At 40.3% G+C, this 19,203-nt stretch overlaps 1 protein-coding gene and 10 non-coding genes across 11 annotated transcripts; 5 read left to right on the forward strand and 6 right to left on the reverse strand.

Annotated features, from left to right (window-relative positions):
* The first annotated feature begins 1 nt into the window (after position 1).
* Positions 2–19,066, forward strand: fermt3b (FERM domain containing kindlin 3b). Its single transcript, XM_073486433.1, has 15 exons — positions 2–1,630; positions 2,889–3,051; positions 8,624–8,857; positions 10,046–10,162; positions 10,685–10,853; positions 12,201–12,303; positions 12,409–12,516; positions 13,092–13,226; positions 13,519–13,565; positions 13,683–13,807; positions 15,197–15,303; positions 15,436–15,657; positions 15,913–16,037; positions 17,312–17,453; positions 18,317–19,066. Exons 2-15 carry the CDS (start codon positions 2,928–2,930, stop codon positions 18,494–18,496), a joined length of 1,938 nt encoding a protein of 645 aa, XP_073342534.1. The 5' UTR covers positions 2–1,630; positions 2,889–2,927; the 3' UTR covers positions 18,497–19,066.
* trnaw-cca (transfer RNA tryptophan (anticodon CCA)) lies at positions 3,662–3,733 on the forward strand. Its single transcript has one exon. It is a non-coding gene; the product is annotated as a tRNA-Trp (tRNA).
* Positions 3,953–4,024, forward strand: trnaw-cca (transfer RNA tryptophan (anticodon CCA)). Its single transcript has one exon. It is a non-coding gene; the product is annotated as a tRNA-Trp (tRNA).
* trnaw-cca (transfer RNA tryptophan (anticodon CCA)) lies at positions 4,244–4,315 on the forward strand. The gene has a single exon. It is a non-coding gene; the product is annotated as a tRNA-Trp (tRNA).
* Positions 4,474–4,545, forward strand: trnaw-cca (transfer RNA tryptophan (anticodon CCA)). The gene has a single exon. It is a non-coding gene; the product is annotated as a tRNA-Trp (tRNA).
* Positions 5,502–5,573, reverse strand: trnaw-cca (transfer RNA tryptophan (anticodon CCA)). Its single transcript has one exon. It is a non-coding gene; the product is annotated as a tRNA-Trp (tRNA).
* On the reverse strand, positions 6,183–6,254 carry trnaw-cca (transfer RNA tryptophan (anticodon CCA)). Its single transcript has one exon. It is a non-coding gene; the product is annotated as a tRNA-Trp (tRNA).
* On the reverse strand, positions 6,473–6,544 carry trnaw-cca (transfer RNA tryptophan (anticodon CCA)). Its single transcript has one exon. It is a non-coding gene; the product is annotated as a tRNA-Trp (tRNA).
* trnaw-cca (transfer RNA tryptophan (anticodon CCA)) lies at positions 6,979–7,050 on the reverse strand. The gene has a single exon. It is a non-coding gene; the product is annotated as a tRNA-Trp (tRNA).
* trnaw-cca (transfer RNA tryptophan (anticodon CCA)) lies at positions 7,903–7,974 on the reverse strand. The gene has a single exon. It is a non-coding gene; the product is annotated as a tRNA-Trp (tRNA).
* On the reverse strand, positions 9,670–9,741 carry trnaw-cca (transfer RNA tryptophan (anticodon CCA)). The gene has a single exon. It is a non-coding gene; the product is annotated as a tRNA-Trp (tRNA).
* Positions 19,067–19,203: the final 137 nt, after the last annotated feature.

A 19,203-nucleotide genomic window follows, 5' to 3' on the forward strand; every position in this document is an offset into this window, starting at 1 on the left:
AACGTGTGGAATGTTCCATTTACAAGGGGTGCTAACTGAGTGTTGCTGAACGACGACAGGCTGTTAAAAGTTTAAATAAGCGTTAATGTGGTGTCAATTGCCGGCGTTAGTAATTTACTTTATCACCAATGAGAAGGATATGCTGCGGTGTTACCAGCGTTTCTACGTTTCCGTCTCAACACCGAGTGTAAACCCCTACTGAGATGACATGGGGAAGCCGAAGCCAGCGACGACAAGCTCACGCCTCCTTCAGGACTGTCGGAAATATTAGAATTAAAAGATGAAGGCAGATTAGCTAGTGGGCTAATTGTTTATTTATTCATTCATTTATTTATTTATTTATTTATTTATTTACACTGTTAGTTAGGGATGTTGGGATATTTTAAGTGCTTCACTTGATTGTTTATTCTGTGACGTGTCTGAATTTTTATTTTGTGTTTTATGAATATTTTTGGTCCTCAAAAATAATGTGACACATTTAATTTGACTTTTATTGCATATCCATGCACACGCATATATGCACCAATATCCCAATATTCCTAACTAATTCTGAGGTCATTTTTAAATGCCACAAAATGCTACTGGGCTAAATATAGCTGGCTAGTATTCTAGCAAGGAGAGATAAAACATGAACCATCTGTAGTAAACAGGACATTTGGGGAAAATATATGTAGCCACAGATTCTACAGCACTACTTGATATACCATACAGTAGGCTACTTGATTTTACATTGTAATATGCAATGTAAAGTGGGTTTTTATACATCCTAATACTGTTTTTTCCTTATTAGAGCACACTGTAGTGTGTCACCCCCTAGCTGTTTGTAGGCCTACATCTAAATGTGTGAAAAATGTGGCCATGCATATAGTTCAAGGACATTCAGATCATTATTTAAAGGTAGAATTATTTTCCCCAAATGAAACCAGTGGAAGCTAATCCGGACTTGTCACAGTGACACGAGCCTTGGGCCTTTTTGTTTTAATTGAACCAAATTATTATCTATTACTATTATGTAGTAAAGCCTTAAAACTGCTGCCCCCTTTAGAGGGATATTATCAATTTCTTGGCTCTCATAGCTTCACTTTTTGCCTAAATATTCTTTACTCTGCCTCTGACACATCAAAAAAAGCTGCTAAAATGTAGCATTACTAACCCACACCCAACTACTCATTGCTAATCTTGCAACACACAAAAGATGATCAATAATCAAACTGTTCCATGTGTGCTTACAGTTCTCGGAAAAAAGAAAAGGGAGGAGAAAGACAAAGAGAGGAGAGCGATAATGTGCGTCTGTTCTTTTAACATTTCATATCTCTCGCCCCAAATAGGCTGTATGCCCTTGCACACACACATTGCCTAATATGCATCACTCACACAGCCTGTCATTCAAATCGTGAACCCTTTTCACATTTCCGCCTGGCGGAAACCGACAAAGAAAAAAGGAACAAGTCTTTATGACAAAAGTGACACAAGCAGCGACGACAACCACAACTTGCCCAGCCCGAGAGAGACGAAACTGCTGCAAATTTTCGCAGAAAACCACTGGGAAACTTCTTCACAGATCTGCCAGAGGCCCAGGAGTCCCCCCAGTCTCCATTTCTCAAAACCTTGGACAAAAGGAGACTTAACGGTACTGTCTTTCAGAGTGTGTGTGTGTGAGTGTGTGCGACAGCGTGAGAGAAAGGGAGAAAGCATGAAGATAGAGAGAGAGTTCAGGCAAGGTGTATGTGTGAGGCTTTCGTATTGAATATGCAGATGTGGGGTCGATTATTGGGCCACATTAGGTGAACTGGTCACAGATCAGAACTTATATTCAGAAACATGCAGATAAATAAAGTTTAGGCTTCCAAAAGAAGTAAAGAGTGGTGCAGGCATGTCGTCTGTTCATTGTTATCTAACTGTAAATGGTATATTCCTTGAAAATACAGATACATGGGGGAAAGACGGACATTTTAATCCTTAAATGTAATATATTTAAGGTGGGTTTACACTTTCATACACATGCAGTTGGTTGCTGTATTGGCATTGGATGAACATCTCACCTTGGGCGGGTCAGAAAGCGGAAGTGTGTCCCTGGTGATAGTTCAAGTCAGAAACAGGAAGTATCCATCACACTGGACATGTTGCCAGAATCAACTCACTCATCCAGCGTGTGTGTGTGTGTATGTGTGGCAGTGCTACTCAGTATCATGTGATATTGAACCATGAGTTAAAGCCTTTTTTCCTCACAGCTGATTTGTCTAAATTATGATTGTCATTTGTCCTCTCTTTTTGTCATTTACTATCTGCAATGTCCTGGTGAACTGGAGTGAGCTATCAAGTTACCAACAACTATAATAGACATTTTTTTAAAGCAACATTAAGTCACTTTTTACCTTATAATAACAGCTTCTGAAGTATCATAAAACTCCAGTCGTCACTTTTTATGCACCGATATGAAGTTCTTTAGAAAACATTCATTGATATCAAAAATACTTTACTTACTTAAAGTTCATAATTCTTCAGTCATGACACTAAATGAATAATTGCTTAAATGCTAAATTTGGGATTGCAATACATTTGAACATTTTTCATGTTAGACTTAGTACAAATGTAGTTGGCAGTTTAATCAATGTGGCAGAAAAACAAATGAAAGAGTAGCCTCACTGAAGTGATTCATCATAAGTATTATTTATCTACTTGTCCTTCACTGCTTTGTCTGAGCTGTCCCATATTTTTGCTCAACAAAAACACAAAAAAATAACATTTGTCAAGCATAGCAGATCATTTAAAGAGCATTTGTTTAGCAGCCTTTCATAATGATTTGTCAACAGTCTGACAATATAACTAAATCTCACTCTCTCCATGTTTATCTGTCCTGCTTTCTACTGTCTCCTCTTCTCCGTCAGACCTGTCTCCTGTAGATCTCTCTCTCTCTTTCTCCCAGTATGGCGGCGTGGGACCTGTCAGTCACAGTGGAGGAACTGGGCCCTGATGCGCCTCCTGTCACCCTCAGCGTGGCCTCTGAGCTCCATGTTGGAGGGGTCATCCTCAAGCTGGTGGAAAAGACACGTGGGTCACTCTCTGTCTGCCTGTGTTTGTCTCCGTCTTTCTCTCAGACACTAAAAATAGTTACATCATTTGCATGGGCATGCAGGAATTCACATACAGTGTATAGTTAACACTCTAAATGAGAGTCATGATACACCCTACATACATTAAATCATCATGAGTCATTCATTATTTAAGCATGTGTTTGGTAACCTTACTATGTTACCAGTGTGACATATATACTCCTCTGTTTGTTTGTGCCTTCAAACATTTTCATCCAAAGTAATAAGAGTATCTTCCGCCTGTGGCTGAACACAAATAGCAAACTCCCTGTCTTCTTATTACATACGTCATGCACTCAACAATCAGCACATAGTGGTTACTTCAAATGCAATCCAGGCACTCCAAAAAAGAAAATATCAAGAAACAAGGAAGGAAAGCCCGGATGAAGACCAGACGGTCGAAACATGTTGGCTTTTTGAATGATTTCACTTTTAATGATTTAGAACGATAATAAAGGCTTTTTAATTATTTAGTTAGTTAGTTATTAGTAGTTAGTTATTAGACTATTAAACAAGCTTAACATCTCTTTGAAATGTGTTGTTTCACCTGTTCAGTGAGGGAATCTGCAGACTCTGTGGCGCAACGGTAGCGCGTCTGACTCCAGATCAGAAGGTTGCGTGTTCAAATCACGTCAGGGTCAAATCTTTAAATGTGATGTTAATATCTAAATAAAAACAGAAATCTAAAAAGGTGAGTGTAGACTATATTGACCTCTTGTCTGCCAGACCGGCATGAAAGAAAACTAAACTGTGGAATGGAACAAAGAAACCTTTCCTTTTTCCTCACCCCCGACTCTCATTTATCAACAAGCGTATTTGGTTTGTAAGCTGATAAATGGATGAAATTGCTGTTAAAGTTAGACTCTGTGGCGCAACGGTAGCGCGTCTGACTCCAGATCAGAAGGTTGCGTGTTCAAATCACGTCAGGGTCAAATCTTTAAATGTGATGTGAATATCTAAATAAAAACAGAAATCTAAAAAGGTGAGTGTAGACTATATTGACCTCTTGTCTGCCAGACCGGCATGAAAGAAAACTAAACTGTGGAATGGAACAAAGAAACCTTTCCTTTTTCCTCACCCCCAACTCTCATTTATCAACAAGCGTATTTGGTTTGTAAGCTGATAAATGGATGAAATTGCTGTTAAAGTTAGACTCTGTGGCGCAACGGTAGCGCGTCTGACTCCAGATCAGAAGGTTGCGTGTTCAAATCACGTCAGGGTCAAATCTTTGGGATGAAAACAAAGAAACTAAATGGCTTTTAGAAAACCTAAAACTTGTCGTCCGGGTGCGAGAAGGACATGAATAAAGAAAACTGCGATCATTCACTGTGAGTGTAGTAGAGTGTGAGCTCTTAACTGGACCAGTTGGGTGACAGAAATAGACTCTGTGGCGCAACGGTAGCGCGTCTGACTCCAGATCAGAAGGTTGCGTGTTCAAATCACGTCAGGGTCAAATTTCTTTTTGACAGTAAGTGTCCTGGTTGATGAAAACTGTCAAATATGCTTTCTAGATATGTTTGGTCTTCAAGCTTGTGGTGCTTGTGGGCAAAAAATTGTGTAGGATGCTCTTGGAAAACGGGAGAATTGAAAGTGAATCAAAAGACAATCCAGGGACTCCAAAACAGAAAATATCAAAAAAGAAAATAATTTAAAAGCCTCTATTGTTGTGGCTAAATCATTAAAAGTACAATCATTAAAAAGCCGACATGTTTCAACCGTGAGGTCTTCATCTGGGCTTTCCTTCCTCATGTCTTGGTGTTTTATTTTTTGGAGTGTCTGGATTGCCTGGACTTTATCTTTGGTTGTTTCCTTTTTGTTTCCTTGTTTCCTCACTTTACTTCCTTGTGTCTTTCTTTTGCTTCCTTACTTTGTTTCATTTCCTTGTTTTCTGTCTTTGTTTCGTTGATTTGTTTCTTTCTTTTGGTTCCTTAAAGTAAAATGTATGACTGAGCTTAGTGTCCACACTACAAGGATGAAGACTAAACATACCTAGAAGTCACATTTGTTTCACACACTGCTTTGCCTGTTGTCATTAAACAGTCACACACACTGTTTTCTGAATTTCATCATAAGTAAAGGTTGACCCTAACATGATTTGAATAGGTAACCTTCTGATTTGGAGTCAGTTGCACCACCTTTACGCCACAGTGTCTGTAAACAGCTCCACCGAACAGTCAAAAACAATTTGACAATGCATTTCACAGAGTCGTACAAAATGTGTAATTACTTCTCTATATCAGCCTTTTAACCATTTTCTGACAGTTTATTTTCTAGCTGAATCATTTATCAAAGAGGTTGTCTATCCAGTTCTTGAGGTGAGAAACTCTCTGGACTAAATGCTCATGGTACTTGACAGATATACCTAATTTAAGAACCATCTGCTAAACTGAATATCAGAAGAAGTAACATTGACCCTGACGTGATTTGAACACGCAACCTTCTGATCTGGAGTCAGACGCGCTACCGTTGCGCCACAGAGTCTAGCATTCTGTTGATCAAATGAGCCAGAAGGACTTCAAGGTGCATTTCACTAAGACCTTTAAAATGTGTAATATGATGTCATCATTAATCAATTTCTTCTTAAGTATCACTACTGTCAGTTTGATTTCTAGTAGAATAATTTGCTTCTATTTTAATTCCTCAGATGTCCAGACTGATAATCTTGGTCTGTGAGAGGTATATAACCTAAATGTCAGTTAAAAACATCCAAGGTAACAGAAACAATGACCCTGACGTGATTTGAAGACACAACCTTCTGATCTGGAGTCAGACGCGCTACCATTGCGGAGTCTATTTTTGTTACCCAACCGGTCCATTTAAGAGCTCACACGCTACTACACTCACAGTGAATGCCTGCAGTACGCAGGCAGGCATTCACTGTGAGTGTAGTAGAGTGTGAGCTCTTAAATGGACCGATAAACGGACCGATAAAGAAAAACCGATAAAGAAAAATGAACATTTCTCACCTCTGCCTGCGTACTGCAGAGGTGAGAAATGCTCATTTTTCTTTATCGGTATCTTTCTTGCACCCAGAACAGGTTTTAGGTTTTCTAAAAGCCCTTGAGTTTCTATGTTTTCATCACAAAGGTTTGACCCTGACGTGATTTGAACACGCAACCTTCTGATCTGGAGTCAGACGCGCTACCGTTGCGCCACAGAGTCTAGTTGTTGTGATTAATTCATCCATTTATCAGCTTGCAAACCAAATATGCTTGTTGATAAACGAGAGTTGGGGGTGTGGCAAAGGAAAGGTTTCTTTGTTCCATCCAACAGTTTTGTTTTCTTTCGCGTCCGTCTTGCAGACAAGAGGTCGATAGTGTCTACACTCACCTTTTTAGATTTCTGTTTTTATTTAGATATTGTCATCACATTTAAAGATTTGACCCTGACGTGATTTGAACACGCAACCTTCTGATCTGGAGTCAGACGCGCTACCGTTGCGCCACAGAGTCTGGAAACTAGGGGGTTAAACACCCGCAAAAAACTTTAACGTTGTGTGTTCAAATTACGTCAGGGTCAAAACTTTGTGATGAAAATACAGAAAATAAATGGCTTTTATAAAAACAAAAACTTGCCTTCCGGTTGCAAGAAGGACAGGAATAAAGAAAACCAAAGATTTCTTACCTGTGCCTAGCTCTGGCTGGGTGTTTCAATCAATCACCGTGCATGTATGGTTTGTTAGCTCTTTACTTATCAGCTAACAAACCAAATATGCTTGTTGTTGATAAATGAGAGTTGGGGGTGTGGCAAAGGAAATGTTTCTTTATTCCATCCAACAGTTTTGTTTTCTTTCCCGTCCGTCTTGCAGACAAGTGGTCGATACTGTCTACACTCAACTTTTTAGGCTTTTGTTTTCATTTAGATATTCCCATCACATTCAAAGATTTGACCCTGACGTGATTTGAACACGCAACCTTCTGATCTGGAGTCAGACGCGCTACCGTTGCGCCACAGAGTCTGAAAAGCTGTGGGCCAAACATCCATAAAGAACATGACAATGCATTTTTATTTTATTTACTTTTAAAGAGACGTTTAAAATAAAAAATGTAATTACCTCTTCATATTACCTTTAATCTTGTTCTTTTAAACTGATAATATCATTGTCTAACTGCTGGGTTATTTCCCCGTAGAATCATTTCCCTCTATTATAATTCTGCCGCTGTCCTGTCCTCGAGGTGAGAAAGTCTCCAGATGGACGACCTTGGCGCAGACAGCTATCACCTCGTCATATGTTTAACAGAGCCACACAAATATTGACCCAGTGAGATTTGGACATGCATCCTTCTGATCTGGAGTCAGACGTGCTACCGTCACACCACAGAGTCTGTGAAATGGCTGAATAAACAGGCAAAAAGAACTTGAAAAATGAATTTCACAGAGACCTTTTAAATGTGTGATTATTCATCTACATCAGCCTTAATCTGTTTCTTTAGTTGATAGCATTATTTTTCTGACTGACAGTTTAATTAGAAGAACTATTTAATTGTCCAACATTAGCCACTGTGCAGTCCTGTATGTGAAAATACCTCCACACTGATGACCTTGATAATTGACAGATGTATCTAATTTAGCAGCACCACAGAAGCAGTAATAATGATGCTGACGTGATTTGAAATACGCAACCTTGCGCCACAGAGTCTATTTTTGTCTGTCAACCGGTACATTTAAGAGCTCACACTCTACTACACTCAGTGAATGATTGCAATACACAGGCAGAGGTGAGAAATGTTCAGTTTTCTTTATTTTTGCCCTTCTTGCACCCGTAACAGGTTTTAGGTTTTCTAAAAGCCATTTAGTTTCTTCAAAGATTTGACCCTGACGTGATTTGAACACGCAACCTTCTGATCTGGAGTCAGACGCGCTACCGTTGCGCCACAGAGTCCATTTTTGGCAGCTAATTCATCCAGTTATCACCTAACAGACCAAACACTCCTGCTGATAAATTGACGTTGGGGGTGAGGCAAAGAAAAAGGTTTCTGTGTTTCACCCAACATGTTTTCTTTCATGTCCGTCTTGCAGACAAGAGGTCAATACTGTCTGGACTCATCTTTTTCAGCTTCTGTTTTCATTTAGATATTCTCATCACATTTAAAGATATGACACTGCATGATTTTGAAGATGCAATCTTCTGATCTGAAGTCAGACACACTGCCGTTGCGCCACAGAGTCTGAAATCCAAGTAGTTTAACATCCTCAGAGAACTTGCCAATGCATTTTTTTTTTTTTTTTTTTTGAGCATTTAAAATGTGTGACACACAGTCTATTTTTGAAGGCCAATTCAACCACTTATCAGCTTACAGACCAAACATTTGTGGTGGTACAGTCAGTCCATAATGTTTACACATCCAGGGGTTTCAAGGCTACTGTTGAGTTTTTGAGGCAAAAAAAAGTCTGCACTGTGGAAGAGAATTTTCAGTTTTGTTCTGTGATTAAAGAACACAACTCCTGACTTCACATCAGTGCTTGAAGATAATTGATGCTGACTGTGTTTCACTTTGCAGTGACATCTGTTTTGTGTCTGTCCTCTGCAGAAATCAAGCGTGATTGGTCAGACCATGCGCTGTGGTGGGAGCAGAAGCAGTGCTGGCTGCTGCGGACAGCCTGGACTCTGGAGAAATATGGCATCCACGCCGACGCCAAGCTTTTCTTCATGCCCCAGCACAAGCCCCTGAGGCTGTGTCTGCCCAACGGCATTACCCTGAGGCTCCGAGCCTGCTTCTCCAACCCCGTCTTCCAGACCGTCATGGGCATCTGCAGAATGCTCAGTGAGCCACAGCTTCTTTCTTTCTTTCCTTTTGCTGACTGTCCACACGACATCCGCTACGACTGAACATGTGCTAAAGTAATACTGACAGTTGGTTTGTGCACCTAATTCCACATTCTTGTTAAGAGGTAATACACACAGCACTTTTTTTTATTCTCCACAAAGAAGGGTGACCAGAAACTGACCCTGACGTGATTTGAAAACATAACTTTCTGATTTGGAGTCAGACGCACTACCGTTGCACCAGAAAGTCTAAACAACACCCATTAAACTTGTGAGAGGCTTAACACCGTAGGGAGGGGGTGAATTGACAACATTTTTATCTAGTTGTTAGTTTAATGGCCAGTGATTTATGTTCACCTGTCCAGTTGTTCAGGAACCACTTTCCAGTTCTTAAGATGGTAAAAAGACGACAGAAATGTTGGCCTCTTGTACTTCAACCATACATGCAATGCAAACAACAGCCATAGTGGGCTCTCTTTAGGCGGTCATAGACATTAATCACTGTCGTTGGTTAAATTTCATTAACAAAGCAGTGACCCTGATGTGATTTGAAGATGCAACCTTCTGATCTGGAGTCAGACGTGCTACCATTGCGCCACAGAGTCTGATCTGTAATATGAACAAAATGAGACACAATCAAAATGTTTGATGACTTATAGATATGACTGTTCATGTGTTTCTTTTAAATTGATATTATTATCAACTTTTAGTTCTATCAGAATTCCTCCACTGTCGGTCCTTGAAGTGATCTGAGTTCTTGTATTTAACCTACACATCATCCCTTAACCAGAGCCACATAAATAGATTTACTGACCCTGACGTGATTTGAACACGCAACCTTCTGATCTGGAGTCAGACGCGCTACCGTTGCGCCACAGAGTCCATGTGACAAACCACGAAAAAAGCCAACCAGACTTGAAATGTATTTCACAGAGACGATTGAGATGTTTGGTCACTTATCTGAACTAACTTATCTTAAATTGATTTCATCAACATTTGATTCTATTATAATTCCTCCACTGTCAAGTCCTTAAGGTGAACTCAACATATACTGTTGGTCATTCGCTGTTCCCATAATAATCAGACTTTCCCTTCTCTGTGTTTTATTTCTGTCATTATTAAAGCTGAGGCAAAGTCAGTCTGTTTGATGAAAAATAATTTCATTTCCTCTCTGTTACCAAAACAGATATCCGTCACCCTGAGGAGCTTTCGCTTCTTCGGCCCGTGGAGCACAAAAAGAAGAAGAAAGATAAGGACTCAGCTGAGGAGATCTATGACCTGACCGAGGTGCCCCTCTCCTCGGGTACATTCATCACTCTTCATTCACACTGCAGACTTGACATGCGCACATTTTTATAACTGATGGCCCTGAGCAAAAAACTGCCAAGATTTTTTCCTTGACCCCAAATTCACCAGTTTGTCAAGAATATGGTTTTTACAGCTTTGACTTGCCTTTAGCACTTTACCATCAATACAGAAATTGCTTCGATGTCCTTACAGTTGTTTCTACATCGTCATAGCAGATCAGGTGAACTATATGTGACAACAATAATCACTGTTTCTAGAGTCATGTTTTGCCTCTGAGATTTAGGTATTTGGGATGACGAGGACTGAGATCAGTACTACTCAAAAGGCTTTATACACACACAAAGTGTACATGATCTACCTGTGAATGATCCAAAGAGAATATTAATATTAATGAATACAGCTATTTTCTTAAGCAGCTACTGTACATTTTAAGGCAGAAATACATAAGTCAGACTTTTGACTCAGTATCTACTCCCCTGGAAAGTTTGACCGTAACCCTCCTGCACTTCTTTTGCAGTATCTCGGCCCTGTCTCTATAACGGCATGCCGGCTCACTTCGCTGACTCACCTCAGATGGAGGCCATCTACAAGATGCTGTCAGTCACCCAGCCTCCCCCTGCCCCCGAGGTCGTAGCCAAGCAGTACCGCCCAGCCAGCGTGGTGGACAAGGCCCACATCCATGGCAGGTATGCCTTCACACATCAGTATGGTTCATCCTTCATTTATGTAAGTATCAACAACAGTCTGTAGAAAGATTTTGACACCATCGCAGTGAAAAGCGACAGCTTACAAAAGAGGAACAAAAACTCGGATCTTTATCCACTTTCTCTTTTTAACTCACAGCTCACCCTTTAATTTAAACACTGTGTACAGACATAATAACATCATGTTCAGGTTCTCCTGAGGTCACACGTAGAGTAGAAACCTGACTTTGTTAGACAGTTGCTGTGTGAATGAGAGCTGTATAATCAAGCGCACACAGGTGCATGTTGTTTGGCTAATTGGGCTCCAGTGGAAAATTAGAGCTTGTGCCAACCAATTACTTGTCAAGCATGTTGACTCAGTGGTTAGAGCTGTTGTCTCACCATAAAAAAGCCCCCAGTTCAATCCTTATTATAGGCAACAGTATTGTTCGCTAACAAATATGTCCTGTTTGTCAACACTAATCAAGGCACACGCTGATCGTTTAAGTTGGATCATTGAACAAAAGTTTCTGTTTTTACCAGACTACGCTGCAGTCACAGGTGTATGTGTTTAGCTAATTAAATCGAAGAAAGAGTTCCGTTCAGCTGCCTCCAAACTCTGTCTTTTTAACATGTTTGTTGATAGAGATACTATTACCACTGCCCTAAATTGGATTATAATTTGTGCTCTTTAACGGGTTTCAGGCTTTATGATATGCACGGAAGCCCTCCACTTTCACTCTCTACAGTGAGCACGCTCAACTTTTTGCCAGGCTGATTATTTCTCTTCCCATTTTCTTTCTCTCTCCCACTGTCCCCTTCTCAAGTTCAAACCCTAACCTACTTTAAACTAAACTTGGTCATTGTTGCAAAAGCAAGCATAAAACATTATGTTTTAAAAAACCATGACAATGACAAATGAGAATTTAGATGAAACAAATGTTAACTAGATTTCTACTTAGTAGAGTGCATACCTCCACCTAGGCCCAAAAGTCCCTTTTAATTCAATCCCCAAAGTGAGAAGAAAATTCCTGGACCTGTCCCCTTTTTCCAGATATGCACCAAAAGCTAATGCGGTCTATTCTGGGCCGGAGACCCATCCTTCATCCAAGTTTTGTAGTTTTTGTGTAATCCTGCTGACAAACCAACCAACTAATAAACGGACACGGGTGAAAACCCTTGGTGGAGGTAAATAACCAAATAATTGTGGGTGGTAGGTAGGATTGCACATGGGGCTGTTAAGCTGTACGACAATGTTCAAAACCCCAATAAAAACATTTCAAAATATAAAATATATATGTGTGTTACATGTAAATATATAAACATGTACTTATTCTTTTTCCCTCCTAGGTGGTTGGACTCATCCCGTTGTCTGCTGCAGCAGGGCATCCAAGAAAATGACAGAGTCTGGCTTCGCTTCAAATTCTATGCTTTCTATGATATAGAACCCAAGGTGTGTGTGTGTATGTGTGTGTTGTGTGTGTTGTTTGTATAGATATGATATGTGTGTATGTTTGTGCATTCCCCCTTTGATTTGACTCTTTCTCTGTCCGTGCAGTACGATGTTGTGCGTCTGACCCAGCTGTATGAGCAGGCGCGCTGGGCCATCCTGCTGGAGGACATCGACTGCACTGAGGAGGAGATGATGCTGTTTGGAGCTCTACAGGTAGAAAACACTGCTGTGTGCTGTGTCTCTGTGTGTGTGTGTCAACTGGGTTGGAAACATGGGGAAAACAAGTTAATGTTAAAAATACAGCATGGGAAGTAGATACTTCCCTCATAAAACCCTGACATGTCACACAGCACAAGATTTACATGTTCCATATTTATACACAGTTATTGCAAAGATATATGATAACTATTAATAATTTTGACTTGTTTGACAGGATAAATATACAAAACTATCCAGTAATGAGTCAATGTGCTGGAAACCCTTTGCATGTTTAACTTATCTATATTAAAAGAGCATGTAAATACTCAACAGTCTTCAAATGTAGTCAATAAATGCCATTTAATCTAAACTACATTATTTGATAATTAAGTACAGGAACACTTATAACCTCAACCACACTGTTGTGTTTTGCATTTGTTGAAAACAGTAAAGCTGTCTGTCAATCAGAAGAATCCAATTATAATGGTGTATTTTCTGCTTTTGAGTTGCCGATGTCTCAGATAAAACTGAACTCTGTATATAGTTAAACATTTGTCACCCTCCTCTCTTATACTCACACTCCTCTGCAGTACCACATCAGTAAGGTGTCTCAGTCAGAGCCCCAGATGATGAGCTCCAGTGCAGCCATGGACGACCTGGAGTCCGCCCTGCAGTCCCTGGAGGTCAAGATGGAGGGAGAGGGCAGCTCCGCCTTAGAGATGCTGGTCAGATATATTGGATGTACTTGTCTGTTACTGAGTGTCAGGTATTGTCAGGATGAGAGTGAAGTCTTCTCACCTTATTCTTGACAGAAAAAGCAGACACTGATTTATGTTAAACCCTCAAATGTAACTGCATCTTTTAAGATCTGATGATTCATTTCTAATAATTGAAGTTATTATTATCTGTACCTGTGATGATTTTGAAGGACTGTACCTCTTCTACACTCTGCAGTGCACAATCCAAACAATACTACAATCTTTTATCCACTGAAAAACATTTTTGTCTTTCATCCAGGACAACATGACTGCACCAGAACTCAACGACTATCTGAAGATATTCCGGTGAGATTTATAGAAATGAGTTCAAACAGAGCAAAGCACCAGTTTCCGGAAAAAAAAAAACACATATCAGTAATTTTACAAACATGTTGAACTGAGCGATGGGACTGTGTGTTTCAGGCCAAAGAGGCTGACTCTGAAGGGATACAAGCAGTACTGGTTCAAGTTCCAGGATACCTCCATCTCTTATTTCAAGAGCAAAGAGGAGAGCATCGGAGAGCCCATTCAGCAGATAAACCTCAAAGGTAATGAATATCTCGTTGCATTTTTCATTATTATTATAACTTCCTGCTATGTCACCAATGATGTTCTCTATTATCAATAGGTCTTTCAAGGCTAACTCCACCAATTTTACACATCAAAAGAGACATGCAGGTTTACATGCTTTAATGCTCAAAAACACATCAGCTGTCTCATACTGTCCAGTGCTGCAGCACTGTATTCCCCCTCTGTCTGAAACACTCTGTTTTAGCTCCTGTCTCTTTAAGGCCCCCCTTCTCCTGACTACCCAGTCTGCTCTGATTGGGCAGCTCACACATGCCTGAGCCAGCACCGCTAACAACAGAGCAGCTGTGCTAAATCAATTCTCATGTGCCAAACTAGCTGCTAGGCATGAATTAAGCACATGTGTGACACAGTGACATAGTGTGATGTCACAAAGTCACTAAATTAAAGGCGGGACTACTGACGAGGCGTTTCAGGAGCAGTGTTTTCTGTGGGAGAGAGGAGCTTCTGTTGGTGCAGACTCCAATGTTTTTAACTTTCAAGATCTTTTACATGTACAAGAACCTATATAACACACTGAAGGAAAGGAAATAACAGAACAAGCATCCAGTGTGTAAGTTGCATTGTGGGTAATGTAGGTGCCAGTTTTTGAAAAGGAAGAGGAGTATGTGGACTCAAAAAGGTGATATCTCGGGTTTTGCTGGATCGATTTTGATTATTTGCAAATGTTATAGAGTGCATTTTTTAAAACCAGGTGCCTGCATTGACCACAATGCAACTCACTTGTGGTAATTTATTAGATTACATGCAGCTTCTTCTGAAGCCACAAAAGGCTTGATACTATTCTTTTTTTTACATAATGCACTAGTAGACCTGTAAACACACTTTGATGTGTAAAATTAATGGTTCCCCTTTAAGAGTACGCTTGAATGAGTGGCCGATGAAGTAGTAGCTCTTCATTTATTCACCTCTGTGTAGCATCACCGCTTAGAAATGACCACATATTACAGAATAATGCAATGATAACCGTACAAGGAAACCTCAACACAAACACGGAGCTCTCCATATATGGTAAAAATGAGAGTGCTGCTCTTGAGTCTGTTTTCCTCTTCAGTCACTGAGAAGCTAATGGGATCATTCGTAATCCTAGATCAGCACTATGAACCACTTAAAGGCTCTTGAAAAAACAGGATTCTGGGATCAAAGAGGAAATGAAGCATTAATAAAGAGAATAGATCTCAAATAGCCCAGATAATTAACTGTGAGCGTGACTCAGTGGGCTCAGATGGGACTCAAGATGACATGGAAGTCTGACTCGGTGTTCATCATTAGTGTTTTTTTTCACCATCCTTCATTTAAATGTCATATTTCAGTACTGAACGTTGGTTTGATATTTATTCTGCACACAGGATGTGAGGTGGCTCCGGACGTTAACGTGGCAGCACAGAAGTTTCTTATCAGACTCCTGATACCAGCACCTGAGGGCATGAACGAGGTCTATCTGCGATGTGAAAACGTGAGGTCACGCAAACGCGTCACATATGTCATTTCCACCACGTCTATCTTTGTCTCACTAGCTCACCTCTCTGACCACAACCTTCTCTCTCTCTCTCTCTCTGCTGTGTGACTTTGTCTCTCGCCCCCTCAGGAGCAGCAGTACGCTCAATGGATGGCTGCATGTCGACTGGGCTCCAAAGGCAAGACTCTGGCCGACAGCAGCTTCCAGGGCGAGATCCAGAGCATCCGCTCCTTCCTGGCTATGCAAAAGACCAACTCTGGTTCCCATGGCAACGCACCAGCCAACGATGACAGCATCAATACTCACAGTCTGGTGTCGCCTCGCTACAATAAGAAGTACAAAACCAAACAGGTGCCAAAGAGGTGGAAAAAAAAAGAATATAGTAAATGTTTCATATAAATGTTTCATTTTCAGGAGGCAGTACACACCCATCTGTCATATACTGTACATGACATTTTGCAGTGTGCTAAGTTTCCAATTGAGATGACTTTAATCCTTTCTCTGGACACAAGTACAGTAACTTTACACAACTGAGCTAACTTTTGTGCTCAACGCAGCAAAATACAATCACATCTGACATCTTTTACCCTGTGTCTGCTCCTCCAGCTGACACCTAGGATCCTGGACGCATACCAGAACGTGGCTCAGCTCTCACTGACAGATGCAGTGATGCGCTTCCTGCAGATCTGGCAATCCCTGCCTGACTTTGGGCTTTCATACGTCGTCGTCAGGTAAAGTTCAAAGTTCAAATCAAAGCTTTTTAGAACGGATTGAAGGCCAATTAGTGAAAATTTAGGACCAGTTTGTCACAACACGAAAGGTGAAAAAAACTAATAAACTTTTATTCAAACATTGTGTTATGTCCCCTGGGAGGTCTAGGGGCCGTGGGGAGTAACACATTATAAAAGAAAGCTTAACTCCCGAATCAGTTTTCAGGTTTTATCATGTTACCCAAAAAAAACAAAGATTTACTCTTTAAACACACAAAGTGAAAATGCAAACAGAAAACTAACTTCCCCTTAGAAGAACAGGGAAGCTGGTGGCACTCCACAAACAAGTTTCCACTAACAGAAAAACACTGCTGGATGACCCACTGGCTCCAGCTTAAATCTTTCCCTGATTACTAACTGGAGACAGCCATGCACAATCACCTGCTCCAGCGGAGGAGGGCAGCACCTGGAGGACACAAAAGCACAGAAGAGAGCAGCCACACCCACACACAACCACTGACGGCTCTCAGGCCATAACACATTGACAACATAAACAGAGTTTACTGTTAGTTATGAGTCTTTTGAAGCAGAACAGCACTCATGTGCAGTGGTACTTCAAAGAGCTCATATTATGCTAATTTTCAGGTATCATACTTTTATTTGGGGATCCTAGTAGAATAGGTTTACATACTTTTATTTTCAAAAAACACATTATTTTTCTCATATGGTGCATTGCTGCAGTATAGCTTTTCACACTGTGTCTTGAACGCTCTGTTTTAGGACATCTCGCCTCTGTTCAATCTTTGGTGAGAGTTGCACATGTCTGCTGACTAACTGGAGTGTATATATTTTATAATATATATATATATATATATGTATATATATAAAAACGATGTTTTTTCTTAAAGAGAAACAGAGTGTTCGAGTGCATTTATAGCCAAGAAAACAAAGCTACCTAAACACTAAAATCTTTAAACCTTCCACAGGTAGAAACTAAGATTTTGTTTTAAGTTCCTGTCAACAAATTCTTGCTGCGTTTGTCATTATTCCCAAGTCACACTTCATAAACACAATTCTGCGGATAAATTGCTGATAAAGTGCTAGTCTGGGAAACTTTATGAAACAAGCTGTGAAACAAGCAGTCCCTGCTTCTGGAATAACAGTGCTGTAAATATGACTGTTGATAAAGGTGCAAAACAACATCCAGCAAGCATAATGGTCTGTGAATTGTCACAAAGTTTTGCAGGATTTCAGATTGACTTTTGAAAGAAGCTAATGATGTTGTTGCCCAACAGGTTTAAGGGCAGTCGGAAAGATGAGGTACTGGGCATAGCTCCCAACCGTCTGATCCGCATCGACCTGGGCGTGGGCGACGTGGTGAAGACCTGGCGTTACAACAACATGAAGCAGTGGAATGTCAACTGGGACATACGACAGGTGACACGACATTCAACTTTTGTCTTCCGCAAGATGTCAGACTTTTCCTTTGTGGTACACTGCAAAAACTGAAGATCAAACCAAGTGTAATAATCTTACATTTACATTTTATTTTTAACTAGATACAAGGGACATCACTTCAAGGCTATAATGAATTAGCCTGAATTAGACTTTGCAAGGTTTCTTTCTGATTAGTGTTCCTGCTGACCATGGGACATGCAAATTTTCTTTTTAGCAAATCTTATTTTAAATCTATTTGTGATACTTAAATAAATTTAAGTAAGGTAAGAAAAAAATATAACCATGCTGCCAATGTAAGAGTGACCTCATTAACACTGCCCATAAAATGAAGAGAATTAGTTTTAAAGGTGCAATATGTAGAAAACATTCAACAAATTAAAAATGTATCAAATCAAAATTATATCAATTTATTAACAGAATGTGAAGAAATAATAGTTTTGAAGTAATGAGTTATATGTATTGTACTGCAGAGATTTCTACTGAAGTTAGTCCTGATCCAACATTCCTGTGCAAATGACAACACTCCTCTGGTGCCTTGTGCTTCTAGTCTGGACCACTGGATGCACGGCTAACTGTGCTATCAGCAGCTACAGTTAAAGTTTTGAGTATGAATTCGACAGGTGGCCATTTCTTACTTATTGCACCTTTAACAGTGCAAAGCTGAACTTTTAAACTGACCCCAAATATAAAACCAACATCATTGTACTTTGTCGCTGCCTGCAGTTTCACAAGTGCAACATTTTGTCACCCCATAAAAAGTTCAGCTTTCATCTTAAAAGAATCTCTTTCGTGTGTGTGTGTGTGTGTGTGCGTGTGTGCGTGTGTGTTCTCGTCTCCTCCAGGTGGCCATAGAGTTCGAAGGCAACGTCAACATCGCTTTTAGCTGCATCACTGCCGACTGCAAAATCGTTCACGAGTTCATCGGAGGCTACATTTTCATGTCGACGCGCAGTCGTGAGAAGAGCAGCACGCTGAATGAGGAGCTTTTCCACAAGCTGACCGGCGGCCACGAAGCTCTCTGAGACTAAAACGCACAACAAATAGATCCTTCACAGCCCACATCAGATCTCCTGCGGGGGAAACCATGTGGAACAGGATTCCATGTTCCACAAAAAACATCAGAACAGTACAACAAATGGTCAAAATAAGATGTTTTTAGATACTTTTTACGTGTTAAAATCCATCTTGTCAGTCCATTCAATTTTTTATACAGCCACACACGCACTGTCATAATGGATGGATGATTTAATATGTTCAGACAGTTCAAGCCTTCTGTGGTCGTCATGCTGACTTCCCCTTTACTTCAGGATGGACTGCTGCTGAGCCACACTGCTGGACATCTGGTCCAGGATCAGCAGGCTTGACATCAAACAAACTCATGGAAATATAAAATCAACAGATGTATCTGCCAGCAGCAACTTTCCCTTTATCGCCTCACAGTATCCGGACGAAAGCATTGCTTCCTCCAGAGCTAACTGTCACTTAGACTTTAGTTTGAAATGTAGCAACATTATCACAGCCAAGAGTGTTTTTCGTGATAAACTTATGAATAAACAAACATTCAGTAGAATAAACACAACAATTCACTTTTCTTTCTTTGTTGTTTTCACTCCTCATGCTTTTGACATATGGTGATACTTTCTGTTGTTACACAGGAAGCTTCAAACTATTTATCTCTCCTCACATTCTGTGTGTGTGGGTGTGTGTGTGTGAGTGTCCCTATCTTACA

This window comes from Pagrus major, chromosome 18 (assembly GCF_040436345.1).
Source record: "Pagrus major chromosome 18, Pma_NU_1.0".
NCBI lineage: Eukaryota > Metazoa > Chordata > Actinopteri > Spariformes > Sparidae > Pagrus > Pagrus major.

Bases quoted from the DNA above. Each gene is read 5' to 3' on its own strand.
- fermt3b (XM_073486433.1), top strand. From the start codon at position 2,928: ATGGCGGCGTGGGACCTGTCAGTCACAGTGGAGGAACTGGGCCCTGAT. The intron at 15,658-15,912 runs GTGCCAAAGAGG...CTGCTCCTCCAG, and splicing joins AGAAGTACAAAACCAAACAG to CTGACACCTAGGATCCTGGA. The intron at 16,038-17,311 runs GTAAAGTTCAAA...GTTGCCCAACAG, and splicing joins CTTTCATACGTCGTCGTCAG to GTTTAAGGGCAGTCGGAAAG.